This window comes from Apis florea, unplaced genomic scaffold (assembly GCF_048593485.1).
Source record: "Apis florea isolate Af1SG1 unplaced genomic scaffold, ASM4859348v1 contig_3571_pilon, whole genome shotgun sequence".
NCBI lineage: Eukaryota > Metazoa > Arthropoda > Insecta > Hymenoptera > Apidae > Apis > Apis florea.
Window position 1 is genome coordinate 387,044 of NW_028256783.1, and position 19,569 is coordinate 406,612.

At 20.4% G+C, this 19,569-nt stretch overlaps 3 protein-coding genes across 5 annotated transcripts in view; 1 reads left to right on the forward strand and 2 right to left on the reverse strand.

Moving 5' to 3' along the window:
• Mccc1 (Methylcrotonoyl-CoA carboxylase 1) lies at nucleotides 1-4,321 on the reverse strand. Of its 2 annotated transcripts, XM_086914029.1 has the most exons (10): nucleotides 4,117-4,222; nucleotides 3,384-3,683; nucleotides 3,224-3,293; nucleotides 2,768-3,152; nucleotides 2,340-2,674; nucleotides 1,918-2,214; nucleotides 1,312-1,524; nucleotides 643-1,137; nucleotides 365-553; nucleotides 1-293 (listed from the first exon to the last, which is right to left on the reverse strand). In XM_086914029.1, the coding sequence occupies exons 2-10, from the start codon at nucleotides 3,413-3,415 to the stop codon at nucleotides 183-185; spliced, it is 2,127 nt and encodes a 708-aa protein (XP_086770155.1). In that variant the 5' UTR covers nucleotides 3,416-3,683; nucleotides 4,117-4,222; the 3' UTR covers nucleotides 1-182. The 2 variants fall into 2 exon arrangements, with proteins under 2 accessions (XP_086770155.1, XP_012341625.3); XM_012486171.3 differs by having other exon boundaries at nucleotides 3,384-4,321.
• Nucleotides 4,227-18,513, forward strand: Vta1 (vesicle trafficking 1). 2 transcript variants are annotated; one of them, XM_031916337.2, is made up of 5 exons: nucleotides 4,227-4,547; nucleotides 13,627-13,828; nucleotides 13,910-14,341; nucleotides 17,455-17,619; nucleotides 17,688-18,513. In XM_031916337.2, the coding sequence occupies exons 2-5, from the start codon at nucleotides 13,720-13,722 to the stop codon at nucleotides 17,837-17,839; spliced, it is 858 nt and encodes a 285-aa protein (XP_031772197.2). In that variant the 5' UTR covers nucleotides 4,227-4,547; nucleotides 13,627-13,719; the 3' UTR covers nucleotides 17,840-18,513. The 2 variants fall into 2 exon arrangements, with proteins under 2 accessions (XP_031772197.2, XP_086770157.1); XM_086914031.1 differs by lacking the exon at nucleotides 4,227-4,547 and adding an exon at nucleotides 12,884-13,080.
• LOC100864352 (putative acetylcholine receptor chaperone) overlaps nucleotides 17,947-19,569 on the reverse strand; it is a 3,613-nt gene continuing 1,990 nt past the window's right edge. The window contains exon 4 of the mRNA XM_003693395.4: nucleotides 17,947-19,513. Within this exon, the coding sequence (XP_003693443.1) occupies nucleotides 19,400-19,513 (114 nt within the window). The 3' untranslated portion in view covers nucleotides 17,947-19,399. The remainder of the gene's footprint in view (nucleotides 19,514-19,569) is intronic.

The window sequence follows — 19,569 nt, forward strand, 5'->3', positions numbered from 1 at the left end:
TTTTTGATTTTTTTTATGAAAGATTTTTATTTTTATTTTTTACAAAAAGTTATTTATTTAGTATAAATTTACTATATATTATAAATTTCTGAAAATAAAACTACTTGATTATGAATTTACAAAAAAAAGATGAAATTGTAATTAATTAAGATATAGATATAAATATTAATATATACATTAGTTTAAGATATAGATTTAGTTAGTTTAACAAGAAGTTTATCTTTTGGTACATTATCACCTATTGAACATAGTATATTTTCAACAATTCCATTTGTGGATGCTCTGACAATATGCTATAAATAAAATTAACTTTCAAACATAAATATTTAAAATTATAATGATATTGAAATTAGAATAAACATACTTCCATCTTCATGGCATTAATCACAAGTAAAGCGTCTCCAATTTTTACAATATCTCCTTTTTCAACACATAACTTTTCTATAAAACCTGGTATAGGACTTAAAGCTCTGTATGGATTTAATTCAATTTGATTATTTGTAATATTGTGAAGAAATTTTGTAGGAAATATATTAAATTGCCATTCACGATCCTATAAAAATTAAAATTGAAATAAATAACTTTTTGATCGATTTTTGAATTAAATTATTCAAAAATATATTAGAAAGAAAAAATATTAGCTTTTGTAAATAAATATAATTTGTCATGGATTTTGATTATTCTTGCTTTGGTAATTGTTTCATCAATTTCGGTACATAATTCCAATGAATTTTCTTTTTTCTTTAAGAAACCAGTTACTCTTCTCCAAGGACCAATTTGATTAATTCTCATAGAATAAATCTCAGGTTCAATGTATTTTACTTCAACTTTGATATCATCATCGTAAACTTTAAAACAAAAAGTTCGCATTAAAGTATGATTTAATCTTAAACCAATTTCAGTTGCAAAAGGGCTGAAAGGGTCGGTAGTTGTAAAAGATGATTGTAAAGAATGCCTATCTTCGTAAAGTATCAAGGCAAGAGCAGCCTGAGCTGCAATATGAGCTGGCATTTGTAATTTTTGAAATAATTTTTGATAATGTTCTTCTATAAAGCCTGTGTGTACTTCCCCTTGTAGAAAATTTGAATGAGAACATAAGTTTTTAATAAATTCTATATTAGTGTCGATTCCTGCTATCTAAAAATATATGCAAAAATTATTGCAAATAAATTAAATATTGTAAATTTTTAATGAATTAATTGCATACAAGCATATGCCTAAATCCATATATATATATTTATCTTTTAATATCAATGAAAAAATATATATATAAAATATAATCACGTATTATCTAATTGAAATTTTACTTACATTAAAATTATTTAACTTTGATTTAAGTATATTTAAAGCTTCTTCTCTATCTCTTCCCCAAACAACCAATTTTGCAATTAATGGATCATAATGCACAGATATTTGATCTTTCTCACGAACTCCAGTTTCTACTCTAATTGCTTTATTTCTAATATCCGGAATTCTCATATAAGATAATTTTCCTGCTCCTGGTAGAAAATTCTCTCTTGGATTCTATAATTTATAATATTATATTTATAATTATATAATATTATATATATATATTATATAATAAGTTATAATAAGTTATATAATAAGTTATATAATATATATTATATATATATAATAATAATAATATATATAATAATATATATATAATAACTATAACTATAATATTATATTATTAATATTATAATTTATTTATATATTATATATATTATATTTATATATAATCAATTATAAAAAAATAATTAAAAATAATAGATTCAATTTAATAAGTTGTTTACAGAATTAATTAGCTAAGAAAAAAATTAAAACTATTTTATTTTGAAGAAACATAAGATATACATTTTATATAAAAAATGTTTTATAAATGTTTTGTTTGCTTTTAAAAAAAATAATGATTACCTCAGCATAAATTCTTGCTTCAAAAGCATGTCCCTTAAAATTAATTTGTGCTTGTTTTAATGGAAGTTCTTCTCCTGCTGCTATTCGCAACTGCCATTCAACTAAATCCAATCCTGTGATTAATTCTGTAATAGGATGTTCTACTTGAAGACGTGTATTCATTTCCATGAAATAAAAATTATTTGTATTACAATCCATTATAAATTCGACAGTGCCGGCACCAATATATCCCACAGTTTTTGCCACTTGAATTGCTGTTGTGCCTAAATTTGATCTTATATTTGCTGAAATTCCAGGCTAGATCATAACATTTTTTATATAATTTTTATAATAATTTTTATAATATTTATTTTTATAATATTTAAATTAAATTATTATAATATTGTTACATGTTTGTTAAAATTAAAAATTTAAATACATACTGCAGGTGCTTCTTCAATAATTTTTTGATATCTTCTTTGAATAGAACAATCTCTTTCAAACAAATGAACAATATTTCCATATTTATCTGCAAAAACTTGTATTTCGATATGTCTTGGATTATTGATATATTGTTCAAGTAAAATGTCTGAATCATTAAATGCGTTTTTACATTCAGTCTTTGCACATTCTAAAGCTTCAATAAACTCTGATTCTTTCAAAACTATTCTCATTCCTTTGCCTCCTCCACCACATATAGCCTTTATCATTAAAGGAAAACCTATCTTTTTTGCTTTCAATAGTAAAATTTCATTAGATTGGTCTTTTCCATGATATCCTAATTTTATTAATAATATATTTTATTTAATATAAATATAATATATATATATAATATAATATTATACAAGTTTATATTTAATATTAATTATACCTGCTATAACAGGAATTCCAGCTTTTATCATTATATTCTTTGAAGTACTTTTAATTCCCATATTTTTAATTGCATTTGCTGGAGGACCAATAAATATAATATTTTCTTTCTGACAAATTTCTGCAAATTCTGCATTTTCTGAAAGAAATCCATATCCAGGATGTATTGCTTGACATTTTGATTTCTTTGCTATAGATATAATTTTGTCCTGTCTTAAATAACTTTGACTTGGAGGTGCAGGACCAATATAATATGCTTCATCTGCTTGTTCAACATGTAAAGAATCTTTGTCCACATCACTATATACTGCTACAGTCTGTATTCCCAATCTTTTAGCAGTTTTTATTACACGACATGCAATCTCTCCTCTGTTTGCAATTAAAATCTATAATATGATAAAGAATTTTAAAAATTAAATTAGTTTTCAAAATTATGAATTAAAATATTTGTTTCTACTTTGTTGAATCTGCCAGTTGTGATCTTCGAAGTATGTAAATTATTTATATGTGAAATTATTCTACTGCATCTATTAATAACAATATATAATTAGTTAATTTTTGTGCAAACAAATATTACATATTTGATTTTACAGGAGATCTTTTTATAATTTACTTACTGTAAAATTGACATTTTTTCCATTAGATACATGATTCACTTATAACAAAAATGATAGCAATATATCAATATATAATAATATAGATTTTAGGAATTTAGATATAAATTTTAAGAATTTAAAAAATTTCTAGCAGTTTCTATATATGCAATATTAATAATTTCTAATCTTTATGAAAGATTACACACACGCGCGCACGCATACACACATAAGTATATGAATTATCATATAGATAATATAAATATAATAAATCATAAAAATATTTAGATATTAGTTAAACTTTGACTTCTATATCATTCATATCTAAGAAAATAATATATAAAAACAAAATAAAACAACAATAAATATGTATATTGTATATATATAAATGTCAAATAAAAAATTCTGATTTTAATATTATATATTATAAATATTAAAATATTGATAAATTTTTTTCATGTAAATTTTCATGATAATATTCAAATATTTAACAGATTTAATATAAAAAGACTAAAATAGCAATTTTTTTAATATTTTTTCATGCATTTTATAATATATATTAATATAATAAAAATTATTTTTTGTTGAAAAATATTAACGTTGTATTTTATTTGTCTGTTAGATAAATTTATTATTTTTTTTATTATTAATATTTATTATTGCTTTTTATTCATTTAATGGTTTAATTTATTATATAAAAATTAGTTTTTTTATAAAAAAAAAATGAAAATTTTGATTGCCTAAAGTATAAAATTACTTTAATCATTTTTTAACTTTTTATTAATTATAGAACACGGATAAAAAAATTTTAACTCATGAGGAATCGAATTTGCGATTTATTAACACGACACTCTAACTTTTTTTTTTAGTAATATATTTATTAAAAAAAATATGCATTACATTGATTTTATGTGTGAATGTATATGTAAAAGAAACAATTATCAAAAGATTCTTGTGGATTCAGTTTGTTAAGGTTTTTTCTAGTTTCACTGGCGTTAGTATGGTAGAATATGTATATATTTGAGTTATCGTATATGATGAGTCCATAATTGCTAATGATATGTTATGAGAGAGAAAAACTAAAGCTACTTATGTGTAAAAAAACTTTTCGTTAATGTTGATAAAATATGAACTGAAAATAATTTATGAAATACGCAATAAATTTGATTGGTGATGATGAATGAAGTGGTAAAAAATATTTATTATTATTTATTATTATTATTAAAAATAATATTAACGATTTGTTCTGTTATTCTTTTATATGTACAGCTTTATATTAGATTGGCATATATATTATAGTTTATCATATAGTTTATTATAGTTTTCATCAAATGTTTGTTTATTTATGTGAATTTTTTTTTGTTTATTTATGGTTGTCGTATATTTTTTTTTTATTCTTTTTTTCTTCTCACTTTTTTTTATACTATATTTTTGTATTTTATTTCAATAAAAATCGTTTTGTTGAATCACAGAATGCTTTGTTAAATCTCTTATAATTGATGTAATTCTTGAATGGAAAAGTTTCATTGTAGATATGATTATTTATATTCATGATAATTGTGTTTATATTTGTATTGATCTGTTATTTCAATATCTTAATCAGTAGTAAAAGACAAGAATTATCTTTCATTATATTATATTAAGATTATCTAATTGTATAAATGTTTGAATTTATGGATATACTAGAAATTTATGAATATACTACAAGAAATTCTGTACTAGAGTTTTTTGAGAATTATTGTTGATTTATTATTGCTTACTTTTTTATTTCTTTATTTGAACTGGAATTTATATTAATTAAATTAATATTACATAATATTACATTATATAATATTTTAGCAACTGAGTATTTTCTGGTGAACTGTATTATGAAATTATTTATGCTACTGAAGCTACATTATATAAATTGGCAAAAGAATTAACTTTTATCAATCCTTCTCTAGTTGCTATATTGAGATTTGTATAATTTGAGATCCTGAAGTCTTTCATAAATTCGTAATTTTTTAATTTTTGCATTTGTTTTGAACTTATATTCCACTATGCAATTGTTAGAATTAGTTATTATAATAGCATATGATTTTTTGATAAAAGATAGTACTGTTTTGTTTCCATGATAGCTTTTCATTGAATTTTTATGTGAGAGAGTCTGGTTAAGTAGTCAAGATGGATTCTTAAGTATTTAATTATTTTGTTTGTGCGACTTTAGTTAATTAATTGTTTCAAAATTATGGATTTTTATTTGGAATGATGCAGCTTCAGCTTTTTTTGTTATTAAGAGGTGATTGGTGATTTTAAATAGAAATTCTAAATAGAATTGATTCACATTTTTTGAATTTATTTTAAGATTCCATTTAGAATAATATTGTGAGCTTGTGTGCTATAATGTGATGTATGTTTAAGTCTATTTCCAATTGCATAGATTATTAAATCACTTGCAAAGGTTATTGAATAATACTAATGAATTGATTCTGTTCTTTACTGTCTTCTTCTCCTTCTTTTATTTCAAATTTAAGTTGATTCCTATTAATGTTTATAAATTCCTTATTATGGATTATATTTTAGATTGTTAGGATTAGATGTAATTGGAATGCTTTTTTTTTTTTTAATTTATAGATCATTTAGCTATACTAAAACGAAAGCTTTTTCAATATCAAGGAAAACTTATTATTATTTTGTTAAAATATAGTTGTTTATTGTTAGTTTAAGTATTATATTATGAAATATTGATATCTCAAACTAAATTTCATTATCTGGAATGATTTTGTTATGTTTTATGTAATGATTTAGTATATTATTGATTATAACTTGATATTTTTTACTAATATTATAACATTTATTGGAGAATAGTTGGCTCAATCAATTGTATTGGATCTTTTATTTTTTTTTGGAATGATTTTTGCACATTTTCATGCTTTGGGAAAGTAACAATAATTGAATTAGTGCATTGTTGAAGATAATTGTTGTTTTCTAAAAAATGTTATTGTATATTGTCAATTTTTAATGACATTTTGTTTTGGAAGGATTTGAATATTTGTTTTACTGATGTTAATGAACTGAAATAGTAATCATCTTTTGTAATTTGAGCTAGCTTTATTGTTATATTATCTTTGGTGAACATTAAAATATTTTTGGTAGTTTTAATTTTGCCAGTGTTATGTTTATTTCTTTTGCCACTATCTATTATTTTAGTTTTGTTTTTATTATCATGTTTAAATGAATTAATTATTTTAATGGACATATAGTATATTCAATTTAAACTGTATGTTATTGATTTCAATTTTATTGTTAGAATGTGGGAATGTTCTAATAAAATTAATAAATTAGTTTTTGTGAAGTAAAAGTGAATTTTGATCTATTACTAGATTGTCAATATAGATTTCTTTCTTTTTATCTTGTTGATAAAAATATTGTTTTTTGTAGTTTATTCTTTTCATTAAATTTTTCCATTGTTTAGTTTTTCATATCTATATTTTCCATTAGTTTTTTTAATCAGATATTTTAAAATTATTGACATGTGTCAATAAATTTGTTTTTTGAAGATTTTTTTATTCTGTTTAGTTTCATAAAAATAGTAAATTTATATTTATATAATATAATTTTTATATATTTTTATATAATTTTTTTTTTATTTAAATTTCATTGTATGGATTCTCTGATTGGGATTGTATTTATTGGATTAGAATGTTTATGTTTGTAATATATTGATTTCTTCAGTTGTGAGATTTTTGTCATGTGGAATGGAAATTAATTGTTTTGCAATTTTTTCTAGTTAATGGCTTTTGTAAAGTCAAATTTGTTACTGAGATATATTTAAAGTACTTGCATTAAAATTTCTATTATTGCATATGATTATTATAATTCAATGTTGTAAAAGTTTATATTTATTTAAAAAGATTTGTGAATTGTAATATGTTGTCTGCTATGAAAGTGATTCATTCTAATGCTAATCCATTTCCATTTGTTAAATCTAATTAAAGCTGTTTTCTTTAATTGTATAATCCCAATTTTTATATTTTTATGTTTTGATAATATTAATATCATCAATTAATATGTCACTTTGTCTAAATTGAGATTTTTGTAGAGATTGTCTTGTTCTTTGATGAATTTATACTTGTTATTGTTTGCATAAGTATTAATAATGTAGATTTTAATGTTGTTATTGATATAGATTGTTGACATAGAATTTTGACAATAGTTGACAATAGTATGTTCTAAGATATCATTGTGTTGTAAAATAGAATATAAAGATAGATTTCAAGTTTTAAATGTCTTCGAATAATTACATAAGCTTGTGTGCTTTGCTTCTTGATCTATTTGCCTTTGTATAGTACAGTTAAAATCTTATTTAGTGAGTTTTAATTTGATTTTGGATATGATGATAATGTCTGGATTATTTTAATTGATAAATTTCAGTAATTCATATTTGTGTTGAATTGATATTATGGAATTCATTTATTGATATTATTTTAAATTTATCAGTCTGATTAGCTACTGATCCTTGAGTACTTATCATCATTGTATATCCAAGTTATTTGTAATGACTTCAATATTGATTGATTTTGTTGTCTTATCTCATATAGTTGTACATGTAGTTGTTATAATTTTTTCTTGAGGCTTTCTATTATTGATATGAGATTTAAGTTTTAGGAATCTGTGACTTTGTGAGTACAAGTTTTCTCTGCAAATATGATAAATATGATATTGGATGACTGATACTATAGTTTAGTGACTTTTGTTTAGGAGATGATTTCTTAAGAGTTTAATGTTTGTAATGTTTTAGGATTTATAGCTTGAACATATGATTTATTAAGATTGATATAATTGTTTATGAGTTAATCATTTCTGTTTTAATATTCGATTCTGTGATGATTTTCTCTAATTTTCTTGTTATATTTGATGTATCCTTTGTTAGATGCTAAGTGATTCATTTGATTACAACATTCGAATTGGTTTTGTCATTCGATTGTGATTTTACAGTTTTTAGGACTAATTTCTTGTATATTTGACGCATTTGAAATAAAAAGCAGTTGCTGCTTACATAACTGATGAATTAGCATTTTTTCATTGAAAATTTTTTTATTTTTTAAGCAAGTCCCATCTGAAGCATTGGTTAAAGAAATATGTTTTGTAAGCGTTTTTGTTTCACTATTTGATATCACTTGTATTATGAAGTCATACTAATCTTTATTAAAATAGTATTTATATATTTATATATTTTAAATTGTTTTATATTTTTTACAATATCATTTTCATTAGCCTCCTTTGACTCTCTTAAGAAAAAATATTTTTGATTTGAGTATTTTTGGAATGTATATATATATATATATATATCCAAAATATTTTTGATTTGTTGATAGTTATGCAATTTTTTGGTAGGATTAATGGCTGATTGATCAATTTTTTTTAATAGAAATGCAACTTATTCCCGTATTATCCGCATATTCCAAATGATTTTAATAGATGCATTTATAAGGCTCTCTATATTTTACTTAATAGATGATTGTTGGGCATTAGATTTATGTGGTTCAGGATTGTTTACATTGGTTATTTCTCTCTGGAGCTTCCCTATTCCTTAATTCTTGTTCTTATTTAATGTTTGAGTTAATCTTGGAGAATATTTTATGTTTTGAAATTGATGAGCTATTCCTGAGATCTTTATTATTATTTTGACTTTTTTACTTATGAATGTTTTCCATTGATATTTTGTTAATGGTGAAGTTTGGATATTGATTGTAGAATAGATTGTGGAATATTCTGCTTTGCATTGGATGGAATTTTTTTTTCCTATTAGATAGATGACTTTCTTTTTTTGAAGAATTTAGATATTATTATTAGATATTCAGGTTGTTTGACTTAACTTTTTTAAGATTTTTCTAATTTATTGTCTCACTTTATCTTTCTGTTGTCATTCCTTTTTGTATTGCCATTTTTATCAATACTTATGTGTTTGATTTCTGTTCCAACGGTGTGATTGCTCGTTGTGCTTAACGTCTTGGAACATCTGGGTCCAATTTATTTATTAAATTTCACTCTCTTGAATATTCTGATTATTATTATTATATATTATATATTATTATTATTATATAATCAGGATATTAATGATACATTTGACTGGTTGAGACTTGCCTAGGTTGAGATTTTGATTTTAGTATGCTCAATTCATATAGTATGCACTTTTTTTCTACTCCATTGCTACTCCGTATTTTGTGATAATCGGCTCAAGACTGAATATGATGCTCTAAACTCAGTTATATAACAAGTCTATTAACTTAAATTAATAATTTCTTAACTATATAAACTTTTAATTGGGCTAATAGACTTGTGTAAAAAAAACATGGAGATAAAAAATAGATCTTTTATTTTGTAGAATTTTGTTTTATATTTTAAAATTATTATATAAATTAAATTTCCGAATTTGATAATTAAATAGTTGAACAACTTTTTTCAATTTCAAAATTATTTCTCTTTATTTTTATTTTATTTTCATTAAAATAAAAAATCAAACGAGAAAGGGAAAATACATAATATATTTTTTGTTATTTTTAAAAACAAGATTGCTATATAAAATTTCATTTATATGTATGTGTCTGTAATAGCATATACATAAGCATATAATCATTCTTTTGTTAATATAAATATATATAATAATATAATAATATATAATAATACATATATATTAATACTAATTATAACAATTGAACATGGAAAAGCTATTTTTTTGTTGAAATATCTCAATTCTATCTCACATCATAAACAAGCATAAACTTCAAGCATACTCTATAGAAATCATCATACTATATAATATTTATCCATGGAAAGCTTGGATATTCTATACATTTTTTGGATATAAAATAAAATATAAAATAACAATAATTATTTTTTTAGAAGAGAAATTTTTTCATTAATTTTGATGATTTTTAAATATGTTATAAAGACAAGATTTTGAATGATTTTTTTCTATATATGTAACTATCACTTAGTTTTTAAGACTTTTGCAGAAAAGATTGTTAATATTTCATAGAATTTTTTTTATATATATGGTCGCTTATCTTCTGTTAATGTAAACATATAATGTAGCAAGTAACTAAAATGTAAATTAATCAAAATTTAAATCAAAAATTTACTTTCTTATAAATTACAATGAATTTAAAATGTCTCAAAACCAATCTAAACTTGGACATTTTATAATAAATCCTTTGGATTCATGAATGTAAAAAATATAAAATGATCTGATAACCGAAATGATAATAACTATTGCAATGAATATTAATATTATATTTGATATTTATCTATATATTATTAATCATATACTTAATGTACTATCCATGATATGTTTAAAAATAGGTAAATGGTAATCGCATATTTACATACACAGCAACAAATCTATAAAAGAAATTCTATATAATTCTATAAATTCTATATAATAATAATCTTTTTTTGTAAATATTTCAAAAACTAAAAGATTATAACTAAAAGAATTATATATATAAAAAAAATTCAAAATCTTATCTTACAACATAATAAAAAATTATCAAAATTTACGAAGAACTCTTTTTCTAGATAATTATCAAACTCTATTTTAATCAATTCAATAATTTCAAAAATATTATTTAATGATTTATTTTAAATTTAATTGATACTTTTATAATTTGTTGTAGCAAATAGATATACTTCTAAGAAACTTCTAATTTATACGAAATTTAGAAAGAAAGAAAGAAAGAGAGAAATAAATTTTAAATCTGAAACTTTTGCTTTAAATTTATTAGTTTCCATATTAATAAAATATTATACAATAAAAAATTTACATATTGAATTCTATCTATATATTCATAATTAATATAACTGTTTTCATTATAATTGTATTCATCATTTATAATTAGTTTCACTGAAAAATATAAAATACAAAATAAAATGTTTTAAATTTTAATAATCTAACAATATTATTGAGAATTAAAATAATAATATATTATATTACAAATATATAATAAAAATATATTATAATATATATTATATACAAAAATTAAGCTTCATCAACATTATCGAATATTTGAATCAAATATAATATAATCAGTAAAATAAAAATTGAGATAATATGCTGTAATAGAAATTAATTAATAGTTTAATTTACTTAATAATGTTCGTCATTACTAGCAAATTTGATTTATATATGTCCTATATATGTCCTTACATTTGTTTAATCATTCCATTGAAAAATAAATAAATCTAAAAATAATAATATCTTTTTAATAATTTCGAGAAAACTTTTTTTTCATTTAACTGTTGTATCATGTACAGCATATTCAGCAATAATAATATCATAATCAACTAACCAATACAGTAATCAATTTCTTAAATATTTATGTTAAATATAATATGTTAAATAAATTCTTTAATTTTATTAACTTTAAATCTTGTAAATATCTAAAATTGCAATCATTAGCCAATAATTCATACTATGATGAGTAATAAACGTAAATCCAAAATTTTATTTAAAAAACTCTTAAAACGTTTTTGTTAATTTTTTGTTTTTTGTTAATAAATAATTTTGTTTTATATTTTTATATTAATATATTAAAATCTTTCAATAGAATAAATTCTTTGCAATATTAACAATTTTTCATGTTAAATTATTTAAAAAAAATAATAAATATAAAAAGTTTGATGAATAAATAATTAATAAAAAAAATTATAAATTTAAATTATGATTAATTAATTAAAAAAATTTTCAAAAAAATTTTAAATAAATATTGATGATATTCAATATATGAAAATAAATATATTTTTTCAATTTATGAAAATAAAAGAATTATGTCACTATTTTTGGATATTCAGATTTATGATACCGAATTTATTATTAAAATATATAAACGATAACAGTTGAATATTAAGAATTTTTATTGTTTAATTAATAAATTATATCGAATTCTAGACTATGTAAATGTTAGCATGTAAAATAATAAATATTATTTTTCAAAAATGGTAATCAATCTCATTGAATCATAAATTTTTCGAACTCTGAGTTTATCTGTTATCAAATTTATTTTTAAAATTAAAAAAATTATCGCTTTTAATTATCACAATTAAAAAATTCATAATTAAATAATAAAATAAAAATTGAAAAAGTATTAAAATATATTAAGTAAATTTAATTGTTACTTGCCATTTAATTTCAAAAAACAAAGTAATTACAAATGGTAATTTTTAATAAATTTTAATTAAATTTTATTTATTTTTTTTTTTATTAAAAATTTTTGCAAAGAAAAAAATTATTAATTATTAAAATTATTTCAAGTATCTTCAGTTAAACTTAAATGTTCTTATATTTTTCAAGAACATTTATAGCGATATTACATAATATATGATATATTTAGAAATTAAAGTCAATTATGAAAATAATTTTTGTAAAAATTAGCGAAATGATTCGATTCATCTCTCTCCAAACTGTGAAATAATGAAATTCCCTACACACATTTATAGCAAAAATGATATTGCCAACATTATAATTTACATACTTAAAGTAAATTATATATTTATATATACTATATATATATATTTATATATATTATATTATATATATATATAATGTTACATATCTTTATGATTTTGATAATATATTTATTTTTTTTCATTGACAATTAACTATTTGAAGAATAGTGATTTATTTAAAGAATTTCTTTTAATAGAGATAATACGATAAGTTGACAATTAATTTAATATATTGGTAAAAATATATTAAAAATATAATTAACATCATAAAAATTAAAAATTAATTAACATCAGTTTGCATTCTTTCATATTATTATTACAATTCATGTCAATTACAATTAGGAAAGTTTTTCGAACCTCCAAATCCAATAAATATTTATAATATAATTCGTGAAAAATTATTATTTATTACATTAGGGTTTTTATAGAATTATGGAATAAATTAATTTAAAATTATTATATTGTTATTAATTGATTTTTTACATAAACGATTACAAATTATGCATCAAATTTAATTAAATTACAATTATTATAATTTATTATTTCTATCAAGAATATTTCTCTGTGTTAAGAATATTAGATCAATTATTCAGACAATTATTGCAACACAATGTTTATCAATAAAAGATAATTCTCAAAAGCATTTTGCAAGAATTTTATTAAATAAACTTGCATATGATTATTATGAATTTGTATTAATTCACAACATTTTTTTTTCTTGAGTTATAAAACAGATAATAAAATTAATTTTAATTTGTCATAAATTATAAATATTTTACAGAAAAGAGTCCTTATAGGAGAGATTGTGAAATAAGAAACAAAGAGTAAAACAAGAAAAAAATAAAAAACAGTTTAATTAAATCTATTATTCAATATGGTTAACCTAGATTTACCAGAAATACCATTATCTTTAAAAAGTATACAACACTATCTAAAAATAGCATCAACGCATGATCAACGAGATCCTGTTATTAGTTATTGGTGTATGAATTTGCTCTTTATGTTATTATAGAAAGAAAAATTATTAAGATTTTTTAAAATAGGATTATTAATTTTTATTATAGGTCGATTATATGCTCTTCAAACAGGATTAAAATTATCAACCAAATCACCAAAGGAAACAAACTTTTTAATGAAATTAATGGATTGGTTAGAAACAACTAAAAAGGAATTACATGATAATGAAGCTATTACAAATGATATAGCTGCTCAGGCACATTTAGAAAATTGGGCATTGAAACTTTTTCTCTACGCAGATAAAAATGATAGAGCAGCTAATTTTGGAAAGAATGTGATACATAGTTTCTTTACAGCTGGATTACTTTATGATGTATTAACTGTTTTTGGAGAATTGAGTGAAGAAGCTATACAAAATAGAAAATATGCTAAATGGAAAGCAGCATATATCCATAATTGTTTAAAAAATAATGAAATACCTCTACCAGGACCCATACAAGAGAGTAATGAAAAAACAAATTTTAATAAAAACATAGAAGGTAATGAAAATTAAATTTAGTAATATGTGTATATTTAAGTAGACTTGTATATTATAGACATGCTATCATAAAAAAAAAAAGAATGTTGATAAAATTGATTAAAAATCAATTCTAACATTGATGTTTGTTAAAAATAATATCTTCTGAGTAAACTTAAGAAGTTTTATCTGCTTTATTATTCCTTAAAAAGTTATTTCTAATTGAAAATTGAACTTCTTGTTCTCATATATGAAATTAAATTGGACTAAATTTTTATTAGCAATATGTACAATGTTTTTTTAATACTTGAATACTTTCCTAATATTTATGATGTTATGATGATAGTCTTGTTTTTTCTAAGTGCTTTTTTATATTTAGTATCACAAATAATAAAATGAATAATTTTTTAAGAAATAATGAATGACAATTAAAAGTTCTTAAAGTTTCAATTCTTAACTAATTAGAAGAGTTTTTGACAATATAGTTTTAGCAAATTCAAGATGATGCTAATTTTTCTTTGATTATCTATCAAATATATCATGTAACTGGAGTTTATTGTTATATCATTATGTTGGTTTTTTGCAAAAATTAATATATTTATGAAACATCTTTAAAAAGTTGATTTTAGAGACCAAAATAAAAACAAAAATATTAGCTTATTTAAAGCTAATATTTCATTAAATAAAACAAGAACTTGATATATGATATAATAAAACAAAGTGGCTCTATTTCCATCTCATTTCATCTATAAGTTAATAAATAAATCTTAATCGATATTTTTAAATTTATATCATATTATATTTATTTTAGTTTTTGAAATCAATTCTCTAAAGATGAATATTTTAACACATTATATAATATACAAAAATATGCTAAATCCATTTTATATAATGGATATATTATATATTATATAATGAACAGATAAAATATTACAAGCTATTTTTTCCAAAATCACTACAAATATTAACATTATAATATTGTTATTAACGTTATAATATAATTATTTATAAAAAACTTCTCCTTATTAATGACTTTGAAATATGGGCATAATTCTGAATAACTTTTTTCTACATGTTATGTATTTTACTACTGTTCGCCCTTAATTTTTGAATTATAAACAAAAATACTATATATAATATTTTTAATATTTATAATATATTTATTTAAAAGTAAGATTAATTTAAATTAATTTAAATTAGATTAGATTTGATTTAATTTGGTTTGATAATGCAAATCTAAATCTAATATAGATTTATTATATACAATGTACAATGAGTTTTCATCCAAGGAATCTATATCAATCTTCATTTATAAATATTATAAATAAAAAATGAGATTTGAATTAATCTATTATATTTAGCCATTTTATGGTAACAGCCAATACTAAGGCATATGTTGTTACAATTATAGGCAGATTTTATTGTAGAGCTACTGACAGTTTTTTTTTATAAATATTTTGAAAACTAAGCAATAATATAACATATATAAGAAAAAGTTATTCAGAATATTGAGCTTGATAATATATTTTAAGGTCATTAAAATCAGAGAGGATAATGTTTTTTTATAAATTATTATCATAATATTTTAGACCAGGCCTGGATAATTGACAGTTCACAAGCCAATTATGGCTTGTACCATTCTTTTCTCATTCAGAAGAATCATAGGAGAATCACACAAATTCCATCATTAACAAATATTATATAATATTTTAATCATATTTCATATATTTTGTTTGATTGATTATACATGTAATGGTAATTATGTTTATCATAGAAAAATCAATTAATTAAGATCAGAAATGATAGAGCACGAAAAAAAAACAGTAAAGAAGAATTGGTTAAATAGAATCGTATGATTCGCAGAGGAGAAGAAAAGTCAGATCTGTTTTATATTATAAAATATTACAAGGATAAATTTCGTAAAGATAAAAAGTGCGTTTTATTTTTTTTTTAATTGAATCTTATTTTTTTAACATTGGAAACATGTTATCAAATTTAAGAATATTATATCTATTTAAAACATTTTTTTTTTTATTGTATTTAATGTGTACTTAATTTTTTATAAGGAAAAAATTATAGTCATAATCTTGAGTACAATAAATTTTTACTTGTTTTTTAAAAAATTTATATTAATTTTTTATTTACAAAATTAAGTTTCTTCAAATCACATTCATAAAATAAAATTAATTCACATTAGCTATTATATGTTCAAAAATAGAATGATGCCTAGAAAGTATTAAATTATTATTAAAATATATAATGCAAGAAATGCTTCATTCAAGTATTGAAAAATATCAAAAAAGTGTTTTGTTTTGTGTTTCTATTTTAAGTATTCTATTTTAAAGATTGTTTTATGAAATAATTTGAATTGTATTGTTAGGATTTTTAAATATTAATATAAATGAATCAACTTTGTTTTTATAATAAGTGCAAATTTATAATAGAAAACAGATTAGACAATATTTATTTTCAGTTATCTTTAATTAGTAAAATGTTTTATTAGGTTCGATAATATTTTTCTGAATATGTAAAAAAAAGAAATATGACATCATTTCCTTCTTTATTAAACTAATTCCATAATATTTTATAATTTAAAATATTAATTCCTTTAAACTATTTGACGCATAAAAATTTCAAATCGATATTTGCAAGTTAATTTTAAAATAAATATTTTATCTGTTTCATTACAATAATTAAGATAAATAAAAAGAAATTATTAGAAATAAAAAAATATTTTTTATTTTTATATTATTTTTATATATTTTTATATGTTTAATGAATTTAAAAAATATAATTTTTTAAATTTGAAATTAATTAAAAGTTTAAAAAAAAATTTTTTTTTAAAATGGAATTATTTAATTTTTCTTGCATAAATCAATTTTTTGATCATTTTATTTAAAAATGTTATAATAATATAATCAATAAATTAAATAATGATATCTATTAACTGTTTAGTATATATAATATGCAAACAATTTTTTGTACAATAATTTCATCATCTATTATTTTTTCTATCTTTAATAATTTTGAAGATATAACTACTGTGTCTACTGTTATATGATAATAAAAATTATAATTACATTTTATATATTATAAGAACAAAATTTTATTCTACTTAAAAATTATTTAAAATAGATTCTACAACAGAAGTAAAAGAAGAGGATACTTTAAATACAGAAGATTTAGTTGTTATTGGTAATACTAATCCACCTGATACAGTATATAGTAAGGCTAGTGAAGAAAATATAGAAGAATGGTCTTCTGAAAATAAAGATTGTAATATAGTTACGAAAACAGAAGGTATATTGGAAAAAAATAATTCAAATATATATCATTATTTGTTTGCATTAATTATACATACATCATAGGTGGAATTGAATTATCAGTGGAACAAATAAACAAGGCACAAAAATTTATTAAATGGTCGGGAAGTGCTTTAAATTATGATGATGTGCCTACGGCTGTGTTAAATCTTCGAAAAGCTTTACATCTTTTAACTACTGGTCAAGAACTCACATAATCAAAATTAAGATTGAAAATATTGTTATTTCATTTAATAATAACAATTAATTAGTAAATTAATTTTTTTTGCTTGTGAATAATAATATGATTTAATTGATGCAGAAGTAAAAATGATAAAAATGATAAATTATTTATTTTAATTGTTTACATTATTACAGTTATGCTGAATTAAAGGTAATTTGAAATATATATTTAATTTGTAGATGTATAAAATCGACGTTAATATTTAAACCTATTATTATAATGATTAATGTGAAAGTTCACAAATATATATCAAAAATTTTAATAGTGCAAAATAAATCATATGTCATACATTAATGAACTCTGAATAAGATTCTGGTTCTGTTTTCAGATAAAAACAAAATAGTTAAAAATATAAATTTCAAAAAAATTGAAAATTATAATTAATTTTTCTTTTTCTATTCAAACGTGTAAACTTAGTTTTGTGTACACGTGCGCGCGCAATTATTAAATTGTTTTTAAAATGTTCTCTTATGTGATTGATCTTAATATTTTGCAACAAATACATTGCAATCATTATACATATGTATGTTAATTTTACATTTATTTTTTCGCTATTTTTATTTTTGCTTTACTTTATAGATATATTATTTTATTCCATCGATTACAAATTTAACATTTGAAAAATAAATATACAATTAATTAACGTTATATGGTAATAACGTTTTTTCTCCTATAATACAATGGAATATGTTATAACGAACATAGGAAAATACAATTTATATTTTTATTTGTACTTATGTTTTTTTTTGTATTAAACTTTTTCTATTTAAATCTATTTAATATATATATTGAACAATAACAAATAAATATGTACTTATAGTTCAAAATATGCTATAACAAACGAGATTCTAGAATTAATTAGTTCATTATAATATATTCCATTATATTAATAAAATGTTTTGAACTTTAAACTAAAAACAAACTAGTCTTTTTTGTAATTTTCGTTTCAATTGTAATAATATATTATGTATTTGTACGAATTTTAAATTTGTACATTTTTATTCGAATTTTAAATATACGCGTGTTTTCTTCTTTGAAAATAAAAAAAACAAGTAAAAATATAAATACAAAGAAAACACGCGTGTGCGCTATAATGCAATGTTTATACATAGAAACATTTAATCTCAATATGATATCAAGAAGAACACATTAATTCAAATGGCAGTTAATACCTTGTATTTGAGCTAATACTTTATGTTTCATTAATTAAATTATATTGTAGTAATATATAAATAATGATAAATTTATATTTTTCGAAATTTTCAAGATTTCTAATTTCTTTAGATTTAAATTCAAATGCTATTATTGAAAAAGTAATTTGATATAAATTCTGAATAAAATTAACATATAAGTTTAAAGAGTATATTTTACATGATTATCATAAGGAATCAAAAATCAAATGAGTAACTTATTTGTCGTGCATAATAAGGATTCCTTTAACGAACTATTACCTACATGATACGTTGCAGGTGATAATTAATATGATAACCAAATGAAGGTTTTAATCTCATGAATATGCATAAGAATTTCAAATTCAATCTTGTTTTTTGGTTTTATCATCTACACCATTTGCTGTTACTGGCTGTGTATCTTCTCGTCTAAGTTGCCAATCTATTACTAATCGGCCTGTTAGCATAAAAAAGAACACCTAAAAAGAAATAAATCTATTTAAAGAAATTTTTTTTGTTTAAAATATACTTTCTT